Consider the following 23,073-nt stretch of genomic DNA (forward strand, 5'->3'; position numbering starts at 1 on the left):
AGGCTTCCTTTTTTTTTTCTTTAAATGACACATCTCTTGGGGTGCAATGCCAGCTGCATCAGGCGACGCGGGGAGCGGGGTGACAGGCGGCGCGACAGGGCGCCGAGCTCCCTCGGGCCACCCCTGCCCGCCCCGGGGGCGCTGAGGGCCCGGCCCGCGCGGGTGGCGCGTGAAGGGGAGGTGCCACGGGGCGGCCGCGCGCGGGGGCTGCCCCCGCCATTGGTCAGCTCCTGCCCCGGGGGCGGGCCGGGGCCAGGGCCGGGGCCGCTTTGAAGTGCGGGGCCGGGGATGGCCCCCGCCTGAAGGCAGCCGGGCATCGCCTCGCCTCTCCGCCGGCGGCGGGGGCAGGGGCAAGGGAGGCGGAGGAAGGGACGGGAAGGGCCGCCCTCGCCCACCCCGGCGGCGGCGAGCGGGCTGGGGGAGCGGAGGCGAAGGGCTGGGAGGAGGGAGAGTGCGATCGCGGGGCGGCTTCCTGCGGCAGCGGGTGTGAGGGGAGCGCGGGGGCAGCGCGGAGGGGCGCGGGGAGCATGGAGGAGCCGCACGGTGCGGGCTCGGCCCGGGCGGCCGGCGGCCGCTGAGGCAGCGGCCCGGGGGCGCTGAGGGCACGCCCGCCGCGGAGCGAGCCATGCGGGTGGCGCGGTGGCTGGCGGGTTTGCTGTGCCCCATCTCCCTGCTTGTCACCGAGTCGTGCGGAGTCCGCTTCCACCCGGGACAAGGTAAACAAGCGGCAACAAAGGCGGCGGCTGCCCAGCGGGTCCCGCCCGTGCGGTGGGCGCCCTGCCCTGGGTGGCACTGCCGCTCCCCTGGCCGCGGGGGGAGCAGCGGGGCGTCCGTTGGGGGGCGCGGCCGTTCTGGAGCCCAACGGCTGCCGCGCGGGACGGGGTCGCGGGGCGCTCGGCGGGTCCGCTGCCCCGCCCGTCCTCGCAGCCCCGGCGAGTTCAGCGGGTGTCGTGTCCGGAGCCGTGTGGGTGCGGGTGAAGCAGCTTCTGTGCTGCTGCGTCAGGCTGGGTCTCTTGCTTTCTGTTGCAGAGACCTTTGTGAAGCAGCTCTCCTCCTATGAAATTATCACACCTGTCCGACTGAATGAATTCGGAGAAGTTTTCCCCCCCACACATCACTTCAGCAGGAGGAAAAGGAGCTTGGAGTCACCATTGGAACCCACTGCTTTCCGAACGCATTACCAGCTCAGTGCATACGGACAGGTCTTCCAGCTCAACCTGAGTGCCGATGCAGGCTTCATTGCTGCCCAATACACCGTGGTGCACGCAGGGGCCCTGCAGAAGCAGCCCTCCCCTGATCTGCGCCACTGTTTCTACCGTGGGCATGTCAATGCCCAGGAGACTCACATGGCTGTCTTCAGCATCTGTGGTGGCTTGGTAAGCATATTGGTTACTGCCTTCTGTCTCCATTCATGTTCTTCTCCTCCCTGAAAGAAATGTAGTTGGATGCCTTTGCTGCAGAGCTGAGCTGAGATTTCTCAGGCATCATTCCAAGTAGCTGGCCATGAAATGTCTTGGCATCTGGCAGTTTGCAGTCATTATGATACTTTTTTGGCGGGGTATACAAATGCTGCTTTCAAAGGATCTATTGCTGGGCTGTAATAGAATTGGTTGATGTAACTACTGTCACCAAGAGCGTTACAACAGAGGAAAAAAACATGCCTCAGAAACACAGTAAGCTATTGTTTTGGTAAAATGATGCTGTTAGTTGGCATCAGTTATGTGTTTGTAACTTTATAGATATTGTGTGGTTATGAGTGAGGAACAATGATACTTGAGATGATGAAAGAAGAACTGGTGTTCATGTTTTTGTTCCTCTGCTTCCTCCAATGCTGTAGGGGTGTGTCATGTTCTAATAGATGTACAGCAGTGCTCTCTAGTCACATTTCTGTTAAAAGTGAATGGGAAGCTTCCTACTAACTTCAATGGCAAGTGTGTCTGTAAAATGCTTCTTAAGAACAGAATTGAGCAAACAAATCAAAACTCCATTGATACACACTCTTCAGTTATCCCTTGATAACATTCCTTATGTTTTCTGAACTGATAATGACGAAACACTATTGCACAACTGTCTATCAAAATAGTTGTACTGTGTTGCTAAATTTTATAGTTTTGTGCCTAGAAACAAGAAGACTGATGCCTACTGATGTACCATGTCACTGTTTATTGAATTGCTGAGGACAAGTATGTGTGACATGCACACTACAAAAATATGATGTTTTAAATAATACTGTGAATTTAAGTTGGGCTTGTTCCATGTTTTTTGCAGTCACCCAGGAAAGTAAAGGTGCAAGGCTTTTATTTTTGGGAACTGAAAAAATCCAGCTTCATGTTGTAGTCTCTTGATAGTAGCCTGTAGAAAATAGAATAGAGTTGGCTGGATGCATGCAGAAGGGTGTAATGCGTTTTAAAGGAAGGGGATACACATGATGGAAAAGGGGATCAGAGGTAACTTACTTGAGAGAGACATCTCTGTCTAGTGCTTATTCTTTGATATGTGGATATATGCCACCTTGTCTTCGGGTTGAGGCCTGTTGGCTTGGGCTAGTCCTTGGAAATTATTGCAGAAGTAATTCTGTTTTCATCAAAGCTGTGCCTATATATCTTGCTTTACAAACAACTGTCATTGGTTCTTATCTGCGTTGTATAAAACCCAGTTGAAACCTACACCAACCCCCCTGATATGTTCCACTCCTAACTCACAGAGGAAGGAGGAGTTAGAAATATCTGGGTTTTTGGATGATGTTTCGTGTTCTAGTAGATGCTCCTATACCATGGCACTGAGAATAGTGTCATACTTGATATGGAATAAATATAAGAAACTTTAAAACTTTATCTTCTTGTAACTTTTGTTGCCTGCATTAATTCTGTCCCATCAAACCATCACTTTTCATTACTTGAAGGGACCACATGCACTGCAAATAACTTTTCTCAAAAACATCTACCTACTGCATTTAAGAGTTGTCTCAACTACCTATTATTTAGCAGTTCTTGAACTCTTCAGCACAAGACCCTCTTCTTCTCTGTAATAGTTTGAATGTCTCAATTATTTTGTCTTTTTTCCTATTTGGCTGGTACACTACAGTCTGCATCTTCCACTCAGAAATCCTTGAGTGCCTTTAAACTGAGCCTTTGCCTCTTCTAGATGAGCCTTGTGAAATTTCACTGCAGTTTCCAGCTGGATTTCGTGTCCTCAGTCATTTCCTGGCTGACAGAGTGCCTAGGGTGACGCACCAGCAAAGGCCTTGCTGTCCTGGTGCTCTCAGGATCATCTTTATCTACTCATTCCACCCTCTGCCTAGGAAGAAGGTACACAGCATAACGAGCACTGTGGCTATTTTCCCCTCACTAATGGGCCTATTGAGGTTTCCAGAAGAGGAAGCAGAGCCTGGCTTGGGTGCTGGTGCACTTCTTGTGGAACGTGCCTATAGTTCCTCAGGGAGGGATTGTGTGGGGATGAACAGACAGTCATAACCAGCTGGTAGCCTGTATCTGCACAGAGTATGCTCCAGTCTGACTTGGAGCCTTCAGCCTAATATTCTTCCTCATCCTAATGGATTCAAAGTAGATATTACACTTTTCATGTGACTGCCAGGGGAGAGAACTTTTTTGGAGTGGAGAGAAGAATTTATGTGAAAGGAGGGAGATAGAGGCCAGGTGGAATTTTGCTGTGAAATCTCGTCCTCCCTGAATGGATTCCCCAGTCCCAGGCGGGACTACCCTCAAAAGTTAGTAAAGAGATTTTTTTTTTTTTTTTTTTTCCCCTCAAGGTTTTAAAAATTTCATAGATTTGTGCATTCAACAAATGTACCTGCAAAAGTAAGTTAATCAGTTATTGCTTTTCATTGAACAGTACCATACTTCATGAATATATGCGGAGATTTAAGTGGGGATGCTGCTGAGGGAAGATACTATTTATTGTGAGACAGTAGAAACTAGACCAGTGGCTTGGTAGTCCTGTTATTATATTTAAGTAAAATCCCTTCTCCTAGTAGGATCCATTTTCTTCAGTGCTGAACTTCACCTCAGTATATGGAAATTAAAATAAGAGATTGCTTTGAACCGTTAGGTATAACTTTATCTTCCAGCTTTGCATATGTAAGGCAATTGCTGTAGACCAGTGCTGTTAAAGTTAGGGAGGAAAAAAGGCTGTGAACTTAGATTAAAAAGTACAGGAAATTTAGCAATGGAATTTGAGACTTGCTCTGAAGGTGTGCCTGTGTGATCTAAAGTTAAACCAGGTACTTAAGTTCACTTTATCCTGTAGGCATCTATCCTCAAACTCTGCACTGTTTGCGTTCACAGCTTCCCTCCTGGTTTCCAAGTTCGTTCTTTTTTTTTTTTTTTTTTTTTTCATTCTCTGAGCTCTGCTTTTCCTTTTTGCCCTCAGTTAAGCCTTTTTCTGAGTGTGCCAAGAACATGTACAACCCAGAGTACCCATGGAGCATTGCTTAATGGCTCCTGACATGCTGTATGCGGTTTTGTTGTCTTACATTTCAGAGTGTGCCCTGGGTTCAGGGATGCAAATGGCAAAGGGAGGTTAGAAGGTCAGTGGGGAGTATGTTGTAATTGCAAGGAGGGAGTATGTAATTAGGGAAGTTTGGGATGCTGTCAAAGGCAGAAGGTCATTTGGAGTGATGGCCTGAGTGCTTAGTTGAACATCTGATCGCATACAGGCATATTTATTGCCTCTTTAGAGTAATTTTTGAAATTTCACACTTTATTTCACTTTATTTTCCTGAGTTATACATATATATATTTTTTTTTTTCATTGGTCAGTTACAGCTTCCCACAAACATGGTAAACAAGTTTCGCTGCGGGTGTCCCTGGATGCATGTAGACTAAAGACACCTCTCAAATATTATCCAGACATGAAAATCAAAGAGGTAAAAAAATAAAAAAAATAATTTAACTTTCAAGAGCAGATGGTTTACAAGTTTATTGACAAATACAAGAAAATACCAGTGAATGAAGTATTTTAAAATGAGGGAGCTATCACCATTTATAACTAGAACAATCCTTCAGTTCCTAGCAGACCCCTGTCTGAAGAAAGGAACTTTATTTTTTATTTGTTTTAATCCTGAATGAATGCTATAAAACCAGTTTTAGTCCTTTGAGAAGCTTGGTATTTTTCTGTAGAGCTCAGGAATGTGTTGACTGATGCTGAGGATAGTTAAAATCAGGTTTTTTGAGCTGGGAGAATGTTTAAGTGCCAAAGGTGTTTTATGTGACTCTACTGTGAGAGAGGGAAAGGTAAGAAAGGAGGAAACATACATCTCTTTGGAGGTACAGTCTGTGGTGTATAGAGCAGTTTTCACATGCTTACTAACTGGCAAAAGTTAGAGTAGGAAAGTATATGTGAATCTCTTCTTGCATGCATTTGCTATCAGCTTTCCTCAGTCTAGGAAGGCAGGACTGCTTTGTTCTAATGTAGCTTCCAGAATGTAACAAAGTCTGTGTGACAAATTCCTTCCCTGGGAGCTCAAGGAAACCCCTTGGCAACAGTCATTTACTGCATATGAACTTTTGTCTGGAGCATGGCAGGAATATGAACGTAAATGTGGATCTTCAGAATTTCTTCAATAGAAGAGGTTGTGTTTATTTTTTACTAATACGGGTCAGCAGATCACCTTTCTGAGATCTTGAAAACAATTCTGTCTGCTACTATGGATGAGTGCAGTGGTTCCTTTTCAGAAGTAGGCAGCCTTAGAATTTATTTTAATGAAATGTAATATTTAATTTTTTGACAAAAAAAACCCCAAACATACAAACGAAACAAAACCACGCACACAGACAAAAACCCAAACCAACAAAACAACAACTAAAACCAAACACAACTATAACAAAAGAAAAAAAAAAAAAAAAAACACGAAACAAAACCCAAATCAAAACCCCAAACTTGCTAGAAGCTAGTGTTAGCATAGCCAGCATCCAGTTTCTTGTGGAGATCTAGTGCAGATAATCGATGCTGGATATTTCCTCCCCAGTTTTATGCTGCTTAGTACTAATAATTTTAATGAGTTAAAGCTTTCTTTGGAAAGCAATGTAGTATAACACTTGTAACTGGAAGAAATGCTTACCTTAACATAACTTAATGCTTTGACATATGGGCTGTCACTTCAAAAAAATTACCTCCTAAATCTGGAAGGCAGAGTAGTTTTCAACATTCAGGTCGCATTTATAAACCCATGAGCATCCTTAAGTGACATACTCGTTTTTATAGATTTTTGTCTTAATGTAGAGATTCTATCATAAGCTGGGAAAAAGTCACATTAAAATGTCAACACAAGACAACCAATTCTTGTTCGGATAAACTAAGTCTTATTGCTGCTGCCTGGCTGATGTGGTGGCTTCCACTATCAGTTGTCATTTAGGTATACAAGGCGAATCTCCATCCCTGAATCTCTGCAAGACAACAATCAAAAATGACAGTGCTTCCGTTGTCACCCTGTACATTTCTTCTGTCGCTCACTAGCACAAAATAGTTTCAAATACAAGGATTGACCTAGAAAATATAAGAGGAAAATGTTCTTTTTTTGGTTGCTTTTATAACTAAACATTTCTTCTTTTTGAATTTTTCATCTGATTTTTCCTGCTTTCTTCTCTGATTATTCTTTTGCTCTTGACTTCACTTCATTTAAATTTTTTATTTCATTTACTTTGGTTTGTTTTTCTGTTAGCTTTTCCCTTATGTATTCTCAGAAGCAGGACCAATTTTAATGTATTTTCACTTCTGTGACACTTGATCTAGCATTTTTCATTGACAGTCTATTTTAATGACTGCAGTTGCCTGAAGTCTTCCTGGTCTTGCTCTGCTGGTCACAGGGTGAATGGTACAGATCTTTTACTATTGCTATGTCATCTCTTTTTAGCATTGTAGACACTAGATATCTTTTTCACATACATCTGAGAGTGGATCATAACACTTGAATTTACTTGATGATCCTGTATCCCAGAATCAATTTCTGCCTGCCTGCCTTGGCAAAATCTCTATTCATTACAGTATTTGTTATAAAATAGTAAGATATTATAGCTTACATTCCCACTGCAGCTGTTACAAGAAAAACTGAAACATCTATGTGACATTTTCCCTGAGCTCTTTACGTCTCTGCTTTTCCTGAAAATATTTCCACAGATGCTATACTTCTACACATGGACCAGCACAGATCAGCAAATACAGGTAGTAACTGCAGTTGTAAACTGAGAAAACTCATGAGGTTGTGAATTGTGCACCTGATTGTCTGTCACAGAAAATCACAGTATCACAGTATGTTTGGGATTGGAAGGGACCTCGAAAGATCATCTAGTCCAATCCCCCTGCTGGAGCAGGAACACCTAGGTGAGGTGGCACAGGAACATGTCCAGGTGGGTTTTGAATGTCTCCAGGGAAGGAGACTCCACAACCCCCCTGGGCAACCTGTTCCAGTGTTCTGTCACCCTCACTGAGAAGAAGTTTCTTCTCAAATGTAAGCGAAACCTCCTTTGTTCCAGCTTGATCGCATTACCCCTTGTCCTATCATTGTTTGCCACCGAGAAGAGCCTGGCTCCATCCTCGTGGCACTCACCCTTTATATATTTATAAATATTAATAAGGTCACCCCTCAGTCTCCTCCAAACTAAAGAGACCCAGCTCCCTCAGCCTTTCTTCATAAGGGAGGTGCTCCACTCCCTTTATCATCTTTGTTGCCCTATGCTGGACCCTCTCCAGGGTCTGTTGGAAGCAGTAGGATCTGAGTATGTCTCTACCTTTTCACCAGCAATTCTGCATGAGTTGTCTTCTATGTAGGTGTGTCCCAGTCTGTTCAATGTTTTATGCCAAGGGTGCTCAGCCAGCCTTTGCCTGCCTTTTGCCCACACTCTGTCTGTAGCCTTCTTCCTTAGCACTTGCCTGAGCACACTCTGTTTGTCAGATAAATTGTTCTGATGGTTGCAACCTGTTCTTAACTGCTGCCTTTATAGGAGATCCACAATCTCTCAGCATTTTGTGTTTATGTAACACAGGTGAATCTAGGTGAATTTGTTGGAGAGCTGTGGGCAGCCACAGGAGGTTGAATTTACTTACTTGCATATAAAAATATGCATGTGTTCATGAAACTGCCAGGAAGTACTGAGAAGATACTGTGCATAAACATAAGTGACAGGAATGCCAAGGGAGGGGAGAGGGCTCAAAATGCAACTCTTTGCTGTCTCACTACAGTTGTTGTTTTTTTGTGGTTGTGGTGGTGTGTGGTTGGTTGTTTGTGTGGTTTTTTTTTTTTTTTTTTGTATGTGTGTGTGGTGGTTGGTGTGTTTTGTTTGTTTGTTTGTTTTTTCGGGGGGATGGGGGCAGGGCAGGGGGAGGGCATGGATCTTAAATTAATGCTTCCAGCTCCAGGTGGCAGTCAACAGCTGTCATGGATCTCAGGAAACATTGTACTCCTGGGGAGTAGATTGGCTTCCCACATGAGATATTGTATCTGAAATAATCTCAGTTGTCATTCTGTTTCAGATGTACTTCCATGTAGAAAATGGCAAGATTATCATAGTGAAGTCAGAGACTGGGCATGGGGCATACATTCTGGGTATATACGTGCTGACAAAAGTACTCAAAGTAACTTACTCTGTGGTTGACTAAAACAGGTGAAAATCTAGCCATACGTTGTATGTACTTAAGTAATAACTGACTGATAGTACGTATGAGGTTGAAAGGACTTTTTGGAGCTATTAATCTCCTAGTGAGAGAAAAAAAGCTGTTTCTGCATGTACTTAAAAATATCAAAGCTAGGAACTTCTCTTTAAACAGAATTAAGTTGCAAATGTACATTTGCTTGACATTTACTGAGACAGACAAGATTATATGATGGAGTTTCCTCCAATATTAAGAGTATGGATCCCCTAACTCTGTTTTCTGTGGGAGCACTTGGCTTCATAATTATTTGTTAAACAAAACCCCTAAAAAACAAATATCAAAGCTAAACCCCCCCCCCCAAAGAAAAACCCAAACAAACAAAAAAACCCCTTCATGTACATATACATTTCATTTAACTGGCTTCAACAGGTGTTAAAGAGTAGCTGCTTTTCCATAATGAAATCTCTATGTATATATCTATGACAACAGATGTTATGCCTAACGTTTGACTTGTCTAGCATGTTCAATGTGAATTGTATATGAAGGTAAAAATTAATAGATCACCCCACTCTTCTACTTCAATGAATTTTGTTAATTACCATGATCTCTGCTCTTTCCAACTGTCTTTGAGATTGTTGTTGTAACATTCTCTCAAGTTCTATGCTATTTAGCTAGTCTGTTGTTACAAATAGTATTTAGAAACTCCTGGAATACCATTTTTACCAGGCTTCTGCCACACTTTCTTGCCTAGAATAAGCATACAGGGTACTTAAAGCCAGGATTTACTCTTCCTGCAAGGATATTCTTTTCTCTACACGTCATGCAAAATGGACATACTTTTGTGTGTGTGTGTGTGTTTCTGGGTGAAAGTCACTAAAATACCTTTTAGGAGTTTACATGGAATTTAAATTCCAATCCAGAAGTATGTAATTGTATTTAAACAGTGATTAGCTGCCTTTCCAGACCAGGGTACTTTTGAGTGTAGGTGGTTGACTCCTCAGTTCTGTTCAAGATGTGATTAAGTGTGCTCAGGGTGTGGTTACTATCTGCTCATGAAATCATAACATCATAGAATTTGTAAGGAGATGTAGTTGGATCATAGTTAAACTTACAATGCAAGATTTTTCTCCTACAATAAGCTTTTAGCATTTTATTCTATTTCTCTAAGAACTTCAAATGTGGTGTTGCATTCAGTCACTTCTAAAAAGGTATTCCACCAGAAAACACTTTTTCATTGCTAGATATTTCTTCCCTGTTGCTTAGCTGATGTATTATTTTATTAGTTTTCTTAAAACTAAGCTAACATAATATAATTAATACATTAGTTTGCAACAACTACCTCTTGTTGTGTTTCTAGCTGAATTAGCTACTAGTAGGAATATCCTAGATATTGGAAGTATGCCATTATCAGATAACCTCTCATAGTTTTTTCTTCAATGAACTAATTAAGCTGTGCCAAATCTTTCACTAGAAAACATTGTAACAGTGGAGCAGGAAGAAAAGGGTGAAGGGCTTCTCACATGATTCAGAAAAGCTTTGAATTAATACAAGGGGGAAGAAGGGAAGGAAGTGAATGATATAAAAGGAAGGGATTTTGTAATTTACTTCGACTATTAAAGTGCTCTTGCTGTAAACTACTTGCAGGTTTTTGCATTTGAGTGAAGAAACCATACCATGAGGGCATGAAAAATACTCAAGTACAGAAGTGGAGCTTATCTAGGAAGGAGTCTGCCAGTTTAGACTCATGTTTTCCAGTACTTTAGTTGTTCTTTTAGCATTTTTATGAAACTTTTCCAGTTTTGCTGTTGGATATATCAAGATTAATTCCACATTTCTGAAACCTGCTATATATCCCTTATGTTTTCCATGTGTTTTATGAAGTTGCCATTATACACAAGGATGTGATTTGTATATGGGCATGGTACATACTTTAACCATAAATTTTGCAGTGTTTATTTCTACTACTTTTGGAGTAGAGCAAATACATTGATTAAGACTATACAGTTTTAAGCCACTTTAAACCACTAAGTTGTACCATATATAGTGAGTAGCTATGTTGATCCATTGAGCCTTGCTTTAATATAAAGTATCTAACTCATCCAGAGTATTTTAAATCCAAGAAATAAATTATCTTTCTCATGTGGGTTTTCTCATAAATTTCCTCAAATCTATGCATATCCATAGTCCTGGATAACAATCCCTCTTTGGCCCACTTATTTATGATGTGCAATAGACTGTTTTCAATTTTTTTACTCCACTTCTACTGAAGAGATATTTTTAATGTACTTTTACCTCTTTATATGAGAACAGAAATAGAATGTTTCAGGCAGATTTCTTGTTATATGATTTGAGAGGCATCCGTAGATGATAAATAAATCCAGTTCATTTCTGATTTCATTTCCTGCATATGCTTGGGCTCCTGTTTCGGCAGCCTGCCTCTGTACATCTAAGTGACTTTGGTTTTTTTGGTTTTACCAAAAGTATTTTTCATTTGTATCTTACAGCCGTCTTCCTTGTGTGCCTGACTTGCAGTAATAGCTTAATTTTTATCGGCAAAGTCTCTCACCAGGTTAAGTATTGCTTTCACGAATGAAGGACTACAAAACACATAGGGTAACTGGAGACTGAATTTTTGTAGACCTGTGTGTTAGGAAAATGAGGAGATAACCATGTGTAGCTAATGGAAATCCAGCTTTAGTCTTCATAGAGAATTTGAAGGATTAGAGCTGGTGGCTTCAATGTCTGCTTGTGTTTTAAATGACAAATACCATATAGTCTTCCTAAGACAGAGCACCGTTTTGATCTCCTTTGTTTTTTCTTGCATACAAGACGAGGAGTTCTTCTCAACTTGGATGGGGAGGTGTAAAAAATTTATTGTAGACTACTGGTGGGAGCTATTCCTAACTAGTCAGTGGTAGTAATGACTTGTTTATCTATAAGTTGTTGAAGAGGAGAGAATTCATTGAGGTAAGTAAGTTTTCTGCATTATATCCATATCTAAACAGACAGTTGATCCTGGGATACAAGAATCAATGGGCCAAAGAGTCACCAAGTGAGAGGGAGCCTAGCTCTGTTTCTTTAAAATAGTTAGCTCAAGTATCTGGAAAGGTGGAATCTCCAGTCTTAAGGACACTATTGTGCCTTCTTGTATGAATCTTTTGATTCAAATAATTCTGATGTCATGAAACATAGGATTCTTCCCTTCCATCTGTCTGTCCTAATATTTTGGGCTGTAAGTTCGTGGTGTGTTTCATATTTTATTGGGTATAATGAAGGAGATTTTAGTTTTTTGCTTTCTAGGCAATTTCTCTAATAATTTACTGTGAAGATGAGCACAGTTAATGTTACTTCTGTGTGTCTTTTAAAAGAGAGATAATTGCTTGCTTCTCCCCTGTTCCAGATTACTTGAGTGTCTTTTTCAGCATAGGATTCTGGATTTCAGTTAAGAGACGTGTCAGTTCTGACTGAGATACTTAGACTACAGAGTAAGTTGAGCCACAGATGTTGCCAGGCATTTTATACTGTGTATTCATTGTTAGGCTCAGCTGGATGTGCAGGCTTTGAAGCACCATTCTGAGTTGCTTGATGGTCTGGTTTTACAATAACTCTTGCTGATCTGAAGTTGATTCTTTGCCAGGAAAATGATTCTCTGTTCCAGGTGACCCTTGCTATTTCAGTTGAAAAATATCTTTGGAATATCTTTCTTTGGTAGGAGGCACAGATGTTTAACTGCCCAGAGGAGTTGCTATACAGTGTACATGATTTTCATTGCTAGTGCATGAACAAAGAAGTGTGTGAGTGCACATCTGGAATAGGAGCAAGGCAAGAATACCTGTTTTGGAGTATCAGCAATCCTAGATTGATTTAGATCAGTTACTGACTCTTCCCAATCCACTGCATAGGATAATGGTGCATGAATATGGTTTTGAAATCCTAGACAGGATTTTTCTTCTGGTTGCACATGGTTGTGTAAGTATGGGGTCAGGACTCTGAGTGGAATTTTCCAAGTGATCAAAATTACTCAAAAATGTATGCCTTAGTATTTTTTTCCTCCAGGTGTGAAATACTAGAAAAGTATAGCCTTGTTGTTGCAGTTCATCTCTTCCAGTGGAAGTCTGATATTCCAGAAGATGAGTTTGGTTTAAAATGCAGCACAAAGTCTTTCCCTACTAGTTTTATGCTATTATTCTCATAATTGTTATGTTTGTTGTAGCTGAAACCACTTATTTGCAAAATTTGAAGCCTGTTAGTTGCAAAAGTCATTGAAGAAATGAATAGAGATTATCTGCTCTATCTATCAGAAGGAATAGGAGAGAAGTAAAATGTGTGGAAAAAAGCAATAGCAGTAAAGATTTTGCTCAAATCTGAAATAAGATATTTTACATGCCTCTTATCTAGAAATAGGGTTTATGGTATGTTAGGAGAAAATAGCATGTTAGTGTTCACAAATAGCACAGGGTCTAATTTATCATGTTTTTGTTTCTGGGACCTAATAGTTTATATAAAAATCAACATGAATCCTAGCATCAGTTCTTGCTGCTTTGTCCTGAGTGACAGGCTCTTCTTGTCTGTCCCTGTTATTTTGCCCAGAAGGCTGCACCTACTTAGGACTTACGGACAAGCTGTGGCATATCTGTTTCCATGAGGCCCTTCCCAGGGAGGCAGATAACGTTCTCAGGACTCATAATCTGTTGTCCTCTAGAAACCACATCCCCTGGAAACACTGGCTGTGAGAAGGCTGAACTGAATGTGTGAAGGATCCAGCATGAAGACTACTTGCAAACAATTTAAGTGAAACTGAGGGGGGAAAAAGTGTTTCTGTGATTTAGATTTAAACAGTCCTAAAAGGAAAATACTATTTAGCTGGGTCTTTTTTCATTCTGTGACAAGGGTGATGTGGAGGACCCAACAACAGTGGGTTTACAATAATTGTAATTTTGGATGGTATGTATGCTATGTATCAGGCAATGTTACAGATAGTCTGACATATGCCTGAAGCCTAACAGACTTTTAAATGTAGAAAACTGAGAACTGCTGAAAAGAACCCAAATTCAAAGGGATATTATAATTCCAGTATAATACTTTCAACAGTAAGGTAGTCTACAGCAGATTTCAAAAAACTGTAGATTGCTTGAAAATAAACCTATTCTTACTACTTTTCTCATGTGTCTTGCTCTGCTACTCTATAACCCTGAGTTTCAAGGTTGACATGGACACTTAATCTCTTAAACCACATTGTGTGTATTATCACTATTCTCTTACTGGTCAACATGCCTCACTAATAGGGCAAAACAGCTAACAGGATGCAGTGCACCTGCTCACTCGAGATGCTCAATTGGCTGAAGTGAGGAAGCTACCAAAAAGCCTGAAAATAATTTGATGAAATTCTTGTGTGGTTTTTCTTCCTTATAGTCTCCTGAAATAAAGTACTTAAGACATAGGAAGCTATGATTTTGGTTAGAAATGCAGAAGAAGAGATTCCGTTTTAGGATTTCATAACTGAATGGATTATGGGGTGGGGTAGGTGGGGGAAAGTATCTTCTTTTTTTCTTTTTCTTTGTATGTGTACTATGTGCCAGTGCTTTCATTAGTAACAAAATTCCTTTGGTTCCCATCATATAGTTACTCATGTGTGTTTGCTATATAGGGGGGAAGAGAAATCAAGGAGACAAACACGTTAATGCAATGGTCAACTTTGAATTCCTGGAACTCATTTCAAAGTCTTTAAAAAGGATATCAGGTTAACACTGTTTCTAATCTATGGGCAAAATGCCATTTTAGAAGAAAAAAAATTGTATTAATTATGTAAAGGACAGAAGGTAAGAAATCAGTCTAGAATTTGGACTCAAATCCTGAATTCTTGATGGCCGCTGTTCCCCTTTGCACAGTTCCTGGGTGATCCTGCTTAGTATCCTGCTTAGTTATACATAGATTCTCTTAATTTTTGTGATCTCCTTTGTTTCATTAATTCTGAGTAGTGATTACCTAGGATACGTTGTTAATACACAAGGTAGTCTGTTATGAGTTATTTTGGTGGGGCATGTCTCTGAAAGCAAACTTCTTTGTCGTACCTTCAAGCTTCCATCTCCAGCTGCCACTCAAGTTTCCTGTCTCATGTGTAAATTTACTTCTATTAATTTCAAAATACTATCATAAATAGCTTATTTCAATGGAAATTATACCAGTATTTTTAGTGGAAAATAAATCAATTACTACTTTTACTTTCAGATGGGCACCTTTAAAGCACATGATGGTGAATATTTTTTAGAACCTCTGATGAAAGCGGATGGAGGTGAATATGAAGATGAGCATAACAAACCACATCTTATATACAGGCATGAAGAACTTAAAAAGTATCAGAAATCCCATAAACCTTGTGAAGTTTCAGGTATAGTCATACTTTAAATTTAAATGTGACTTTTTTTAATCATCTGACATTTGAAAAAGAAAGGCAATATTTAATTTTTTGTAAATAATATTTATCTCCAGATTGTTTCCTTACAACTTACACATTTCTTTCACATAGCCTTGGCAGGCATTGATTTTTTTAATTTTTTTCCTTGCCAGTGGCTAATTCAAATGTAGGACAAAATGTGCATGGAAAAAAAAATAATCATGGTATTGCAAGAACTTCTCTGTGGGTTTACTTTTACACCTACATTGTTCCATATGTAAACATTTAAAGAGTAGATCCACAGGAGCTGTTGCAGCTTGTATTCACTAAAGATAATGAACTTATTGCAAGTCTAACAGATAATACAGGACATATGTCTTCCTTAATAATTGGAGTATCTAATCTAACCCTTAAATATAGATAATTCTCCTTATGAGTATTTCAATAATACATTAATACTACATATTCATAATATTTAGTTTTATTTAAAATAAAATGAAGCAATTTATAAACCTACTATTAAGATATGTGACAAGTGGATATCTGTACTTTCATAGCTTCACAATATATAGGTTAATCATTAAGCAAAGTAACTTAAGAGTGAAAAGGTACATGATGAAAGTGACTATATGAAAGACAGAACAGGCGTTATTAATACCATGAAGCACCGAGTAGAAAATACTGAACTTTAATATGTTTTTAGTGGGGGAGAAATCTTTCAGTAGTTTTTTGTAGTTATGCATGCATCATCATAGTCAGAAAATAGTATGATGGGAGAAAGGCACCTGCTGCTACTATCAAAGTACAGAAGCTAGACAAAAGAGTGGGATTAGAAAGGATTTATTTGAAATTGTAGGTGTCCATAGACTCATTCTAGACACTGATATACCATTTGCTTTTGGAATATAATGATGTGGAAGCTTTTGAAGATCTTGCCTGAGCAATGCAGTTCTTAATCTTTACTATTATGTTAGTGCCATTAAAAATTTTTCATTCTAATTTTTCTCTTAAGCCTAGTGCCACAATAAATGCTTTTCTCCTGCTTTTGATAGAAGCATATAGGTGTCATTTATTTGGCTTCAAAGAAAGCACAAATGAGTGGAGGTTCACAGTAGGAGAAAGTGGCTTGTATTTGGTTCAGCTTGGCATTTTAAAAACATCCTGTCTACACCTCTCATGGCATTGAAATCTGCATTTATACATTTTGAATAGATTTGCACTTCAGGAATGTTCAAGGAAGGCTGAGTGCATAAATATAACTATCTGAAGAAAAGGAAAACAATAATATTTCAACTTTATGGAATATCTGTCCAGATGTTTGAAAACATGAATTGCAAAATAATGGTGCAGCTTGGGTGGCTAGTGTCTTTAATTTTGAAAAAAATCTTAAAGCATATTTTATTCTCAAACAATATATTGAGAATTCTGCTTTTCCATATATACTAAGACTAGAAAACAACCATTATGATCATCTTGCATTAAACAAATTCTAGTGAAAGTTATTTCTTTAGCTCTTTCTTAGGAAGCTGATACAATCTGTTCATTGATTGTCATTGCAGGACAAGGAGTTAGTATTTTGAAAATCAAGCAAGTATTGTTATTCCTGTTTTTTTTTTTTTTTTTAAATTATAAATAATAGCTACTGAACTAAAGTAGTGGTCTTTCAGGCTGTTGTGTAGGGGTTTTTTTCTATATTGTATGTAAGAATTCTATTAATATAAGCAACCTAGTGTGAGAAAGTTTCCAAGCATTAAGAACATTGTAATTTTCCTCCTTTTTGTTTATTGAAGCAACAACAGAAGACTGAGGTTTTTGGAGGAGTAAGGTTTCAGAAATGTTCATGGAGAAAATCCTCATGTTGTATATTTCTGTCCTTCTGAAGAAGAGATTTGTCTTCTTTAATGTTAGTCTTACCTGGTTATTCGTGTCCTTGCTTCAAGAAGGGACAAGAGTATATCTATGACAGCAATACATGTGAACTCTAGTAAATGAATCTTGACAGAAGATATGGAGAAGCAAAGCATTTGGTACAACTTCTTCATTTGAAATTGGACCACGATAATTGCTTCTAAAATTGTCTAACTAATCTCTTCCTCACTTTGCATTGATTTCATTTAAACTAACTTGCTGATGATAAATTAATTGGAAACCCTTGTACAAGCCTTCCTCAAGTCAGGATGGGACATCTGCTGCATTTCCTCTATCCATAAATCCTGTTTCCTTAATACATGGCAGCTCATCTGAGTTTGTCATAATATGCTTTTGATAAATATGAGAGCTATTACTTATCCACTTGTTGATTTCTGATGTTCATCAACAAAATTAATTTGATTTGTTAAGGTATTGAATTTGTCTTGTCTGGTTCATAAATTTATGTAGTCTTTAAACTCACACTTTAAATATAGATGCTGTTTTCCATTTTGCCAGTACCCTGAAATCTCAGACACCTTCGTGACCCAGTAAAGATAATGTGCATATGAGATTGCTTCAGCCACGTCAGTGCTTCAAACTCAGTTTGAACTCTTCTAATATACATAGGTACTCACAAACAAGTTTGTTTTCAAAGCCAGTCAACAAATTCTCCCCTTGTTATTGTTAGTGCTAATAGTTTTTGCAATTATTATAGCTACATTTTGTGACTGACTTTTACTCAGCAAAATTTAAGGTGCTTGCTGTTGTCCCTCTACTATTGTTTTCTATCTGTATTGCTCCTTGATTTTAAAGAGGGCAGAATATTGACCTGACAAAAGTAGTGTGAAGTTTATTGATGAGACCTCTTCCATGGAAATAGGGAATTCATAGGTTTGAATTCTCTCAAACTGAGGAAGACAGACTTGGGATCTCTGAATTCTTCAGTCAGTGCTGTAGTCACTAAGCCATTAGAATGAAAGGATTAGGATGCATCCTTTGGTAGCTACTTTTTGAGAGTAAAAAATCTATTACCGCTTCCTGAAGGACAGGGGATGTTTGTTTTGTGGGGGCTGAAGTGTCAAGTTTGGTGTTTTACTTCTGGAGACCAGTGAGAATTCTGATATGCTTCTCAGTGTAGTATTTTTGTGTGGCTTATTGCTAAGGTGAACTCCTGGTCAATGCATGAATTTTAGATATCAGGCATCGAAAGCCTCTGGTGGCTGGACTATACAGCATAATTGGAAGTATTACAGTACTTAGTTTGGAGTTATCTGAGGAGGTTCTATATTTCCTTTAGAATCTAATCCTACATAATGAATATTAACAAAGCTATCAAGGAAGTCGCTGGAGGTTTTTGATGTGTACTTGCTTGTGAAGTAAACTTCATATAAATATAATGTTATATAAATGAAAAAAATCAATAGGGACTTGAATTCAGGACTGAAGTTTAGTCTTTGTGGTTGGTTTTGATTGGTTCTGGCGGTGTCAAAGGTTTGTGTGGTTAAAAAAAATAATTAACTTGCTTCCTTTGTTGCACTGCTTAAACTGCAGTGTTTATCTCCATCCAGCCTGTGTATTTGAATTATACTACACTCTAGAAACTCTAGAATACTGCTATCTCTCAAGTAATTTTTAACAATGAATCCAAATATTATAAAACTATATGATACTGTGCAAGACATCTAACTGTTGTTCCTATTACAGCCTTTGATGTTTAGTTTTTTTTTTTAATTCTTGCACTAGTTCTCTTGGAAATAAGATCATAAATATAAGTTTGCTTTGTTCATTTTGGGCAGCCTTTTTCCCATTTCTCTTTTTAGATTTAGAAACTGCATTCAACAGTAAACCTTCTTTTACTTTACAGAAAAAGAATTGAAGAAGAGCACTTTACTACATCCAACCTTGAGCAGTTTAAATAAAGAGAGCAATGTTTTACGGAAGTCTCTCAGTCTAAAGTATGCTTTAAATAACTTATCTGTAGAAGATGGTGGCAATCCACATTCCAGGAAAAAACGCTTTCTTTCCTATCCAAGATATGTAGAAGTGATGGTTACAGCTGACACCAAAATGGTTCGTCACCATGGACAGAACTTACAGCACTACGTACTAACACTGATGTCAATAGTAAGTAAACTTAAGTTCATAAGTATGAGAATTTTCAGTTATTTCCGTTCTGTTGCTTTCTCTTCTCCAGCTTTACTGTCTTCTGGTTTGATTGAATGCTGTATTAAAATAAAGATATTCTATAAACATTTTTTAAAAAGTAGGGCTAAAACTTCAGACTATGGATTTTCTCAGTGTAATGCAGTAAGGTGTGTAGGTGAAATACTGTGACTTACTTACAGATTTGCTGTTACATTAGAAGAATTCTTAAGCTTCAGTAAGTTAAGCACATGGATTAATTACAGCAGACAGAGGTTAAAAGGCATTGTGAAAAAGTGAAAGAATACCAGTTCTTTGCAAAAAACTTGTGATTTCATTATTGCTCTTACCTAGCTACACTGTAAAACTAGGGCTTAAGGCAGTTATGGCTGGTTGCGAGGTAATGGCATACAATAAACTGCTACATCTTTAATGTGAGTTTAATATATGTCTCTGCTGTGGTGTTCAGTAAGATGTATAGCTGGCATCATCTGGCAGCTCTTATTCCACATGTACATCTGCTGCTTCTGAAGGTAGTAGTGAAACAAAAGTTCAACAGTGTTTCTAGAAAAGTTTAGCTTATATAAATGCAGATTTAAAAAAAAAAATCAGATCTTAATTCTTGAACATTTTCTTCACAGTTCAGTTAATTTCCTCCCCACTCCTCAAGAATATATATCCCAGCTTGTATCCCTCCTCCTTGAAGCATTTCAGCAATATCATAGAGTCACAGATTAAAGTTGTAAGGGACCTTTGTCATCTGGACAACTCTCTACACACATATATATTGCTTTGTCAAACAAATAAAATAATGCATATGAAGGTATAGCCTTCATTCTCTTCCTTCTCCTTTACCATGAAAGTTATTTTTCAGTAAGCTAGTCACAAATGTGAAGAAGAAAACAAATGACTACCACTCTTTGCTATATAATCTGTATTAGAATTCATCAGTATGAAGGTGGGTCATTTTTTGACCCATAGCCTGGTAGTGTTTGAAATAGAATCGTTATTAATCTTATTTCATTACCGATAAAGGGGAGAAATGAAACTATTAAATTTTATCTTTTCTGCTATTATAGAGATAGCTTTGATTGTTAAATTTAACTGGCACTTGTGTCTGGTCAAGCAACTTCTTCTGTTACAGGAAATTGTCAAGTTGCTGGCATTTTAGATGAAGCAAGCATTATAGTGTACTCTTATAATAATTCTGAAACTTTTAAGGATATTCAGTTTTGGCTTGGATTTTAAAGAAACCTAAAAAGTCTTAGTATATAAATCCCATTAAATTTTAATGAAACTTAGACATCTAGCTGCCAGAATAAGCTTTGAAATCCTGGCTTATTTCTCTTTTTTTTTTTTTTTTTTTTTTTTTTTTTTGTTTTTTAGCATTAACAAAGCCACCAAAGTAAACTTGCTCGTTTAGGGTACTGTTTTATGAGTGGAAAAAAAGAACTGAAATATACTGCTAAATATTTTAAGGGTTTTAACTGTCTTGTCAGTCATCCAATTCATCCTGAAATGGCTTAACTCTCAGCATGCAAGTAATCCTATTGAACTGGAACTGGAATGCATTTTCTCATTTCTTTAAAATTGCAAAAATATTGGCAAGATGAGTATTCACAGTATTTATACCATGTCTTGGAAATACTTGCTTGTTCTGATTATAATATGTATTTTAAAGTGCAAGGAATACCTTTGCCATAGGACTTCATCGAAACTTTTATATTAAAATACAATAGAGTGGCATTATTTAATGTGAAATGATAAATGAAATAATAAAGAAATCTGTGATTGTTTGACTTGCAGTGTTCTTTCTTGCTCCTCCAATTATTGTATCAGCAGAGCAGGCAATAGGTAGTGCCTTAATAGATCCAGTAGTCGGAGGACCCTGTCTTGAGCACATTATGTTGTGGCAATTCAAAGTCCCTAACATGAAGCCTTGATCTTAGCAACTGAAATAATTCATTAAGACACTGGAGTTTGCTACTGGAGTTTGCTATAAAAGCACCAAAACCTCACCAAATCTGGTTCCATGATACATCTTGAGGTACTGTGCTCATTCTCTGAAGCGGATATCTGATTACTGGCATCTTTTCAAGAAATGTACTGCGTATATACGTTGGCAGTAAGAAACTTCTTGGTCTGTCCTTAGTTTGATTGCAGTAAGAACTTTTTAATCTTACCTTTCTGAAAAGAAAACTTGACATGTAAAACCACCTGTTGTAGGACTATGTTGTCCAGCTCAGCTCATGAACTTGGCTGACTGCCTGGTCATGTGTGTACTGGAGTTGGATCACAGGAGGGGAGTAGCTGTGCATTCAAGAAGAGGATTGAGACAGCATCAATTTACATCACTCAGCTTGCAGTGAGACTGTGGAATCATAAAATGTCATTTTATAATGTTAAAATAGTACTATTATAAAATAGTATTCAAAGCTGTTATTTTAATGTTCGTCAAAACGAGTTCCTAACTTGGACTGCACATAAATGGCTTTGAGTCTCTATTGTTTTGTTCTTTGTGTAGTTTTTCCAATATGTGCAAATCAAGCTGCCATCAAAGTACCTTGAAATACTTACTTTTCTTTTAGAAATGTTTGGTGGCTACCATAATTTACCAATGTAAAATGTAAGGCTGTGATTAACAGGTCTTAACAGCAAAAATTTTTTTAGTTGTAGTCTTGTCTACGCTTTTTTCCGGTTGGACAGCTAATCATCAGCACTTATCTTTTCACATAGAATATATTACACAATCTCACATACCAGTGTACTGCCTCCACCATTAAAAAGCAGCCAAATGATTTTGTCCTAATGTATATGGAATGAATTTAAAGGAAGTTTTCCTACTTTCTTTGCAGTTCATAATAACAACTGTTAAGAATTCATCTTTCTGTAACACTCTGGGAAAACATAGATGCACATTAACATTTAAGAATATTCAACATTAGTGATTCTGCTATGTAGTCATCTAAAAATAGGCAGTAGACTTTAATTTCTAGGTTAATTTCATTTGTATGAAAGGCAATAAATATTTTTAAATTCAAAATTCAGTGATGAGTATGTTGCTCCTTGCATCAGCTACTTAGACTACTAAGCTTGTATTTTACCCCTTATAACTCCTAAAGCTGCAGTAATGCTCAGTGTTGGAGATCCAGCATAAAGGCATTTGTTTCTTACTTAAGTACTATACTTTATCGTGTTTCTTCTTTATATATAAAACCACATGATCTTGTGCACTTTGACATCGTTAAAATGAAAATGGGTATTTGATTATACACTGATGAATATACATAGCTGGAAACAATTATTTTCAAAGTATCATTCATACAAAATTCTCTGAGCTAGACTTGTTGCTTATCTTGACGTAAGGATATCTATATGGGTATAAAAAAAAAAAAACAAACCCTACTGTTTTTAAATTGTGACTGTCCTTGTATTTTAGTTCCAGGGCGCTTGTAATATTGGTGCCTCATACCTTGCTACATCTTGAAGTCCACAAGCTAATACAGAGATACTAAAGCTAACAGTGTGCTCAAGTGGCAAAGAAGGCCAACAGCATCCTGGCTTGTGTCAGGAATAGCGTGGCCAGCAGAACCAGGGCAGTGATTGTCCCCCTGTACTCAGTGCTGGTGAGGCCGGGCCTTGAACGCTGTGTTCAGTTTTGGGCCTCTCAATACAAGAAAGACATTGAAGTGCTGGAGCACATCCAAAAAAAGGTGACAAAAAAAGTGAAGGGTCTAGAGAAAAAGTCTTGTGAAGAGCAGCTGAGGGAACTGGGGTTTAGCCTGGAGAAAAGGAGAGAGGAAAAGGTCTCTCAGGGTGAGACCTTATTGCTCCCTACAGCTACCTGAAAGGAGGCTGTAACAAGGTGGGGTGTTGGTCTCTTCTCGCAAGTAACAAGTGATAGGACAAGAGGAAATGGCCTCAAGTTGTGCAGGAGGAGGTTTAGATTGGATATTAAGAAAAATTCCCTCGTAGAAGTGGGTGGCCAGGCATTGCAACAGGCTGCCCAGGGAAGTGGT

At 38.6% G+C, this 23,073-nt stretch overlaps 1 protein-coding gene across 5 annotated transcripts in view; it reads left to right on the plus strand.

Moving 5' to 3' along the window:
• The first annotated feature begins 531 nt into the window (after nt 1–531).
• ADAMTS20 (ADAM metallopeptidase with thrombospondin type 1 motif 20) overlaps nt 532–23,073 on the plus strand; it is a 102,036-nt gene continuing 79,494 nt past the window's right edge. For 3 of the 5 annotated variants that reach the window (XM_065843681.2, XM_071802976.1, XM_071802982.1), the window contains exons 1-4: nt 532–716; nt 1,030–1,376; nt 14,836–14,995; nt 18,777–19,036. In XM_065843681.2, coding sequence (XP_065699753.2) covers nt 626–716; nt 1,030–1,376; nt 14,836–14,995; nt 18,777–19,036 — 858 coding nt within the window. In that variant the 5' untranslated portion in view covers nt 532–625. Of the gene's footprint in view, nt 717–1,029; nt 1,377–14,835; nt 14,996–18,776; nt 19,037–23,073 lie in introns of those variants that run through there. The other 2 variants (XM_065843701.2, XM_071802994.1) reach the window with 2 other exon arrangements.

This window comes from Patagioenas fasciata, chromosome 1, assembly GCF_037038585.1.
Source record: "Patagioenas fasciata isolate bPatFas1 chromosome 1, bPatFas1.hap1, whole genome shotgun sequence".
Classification (NCBI taxonomy): Eukaryota; Metazoa; Chordata; class Aves; order Columbiformes; family Columbidae; genus Patagioenas; species Patagioenas fasciata.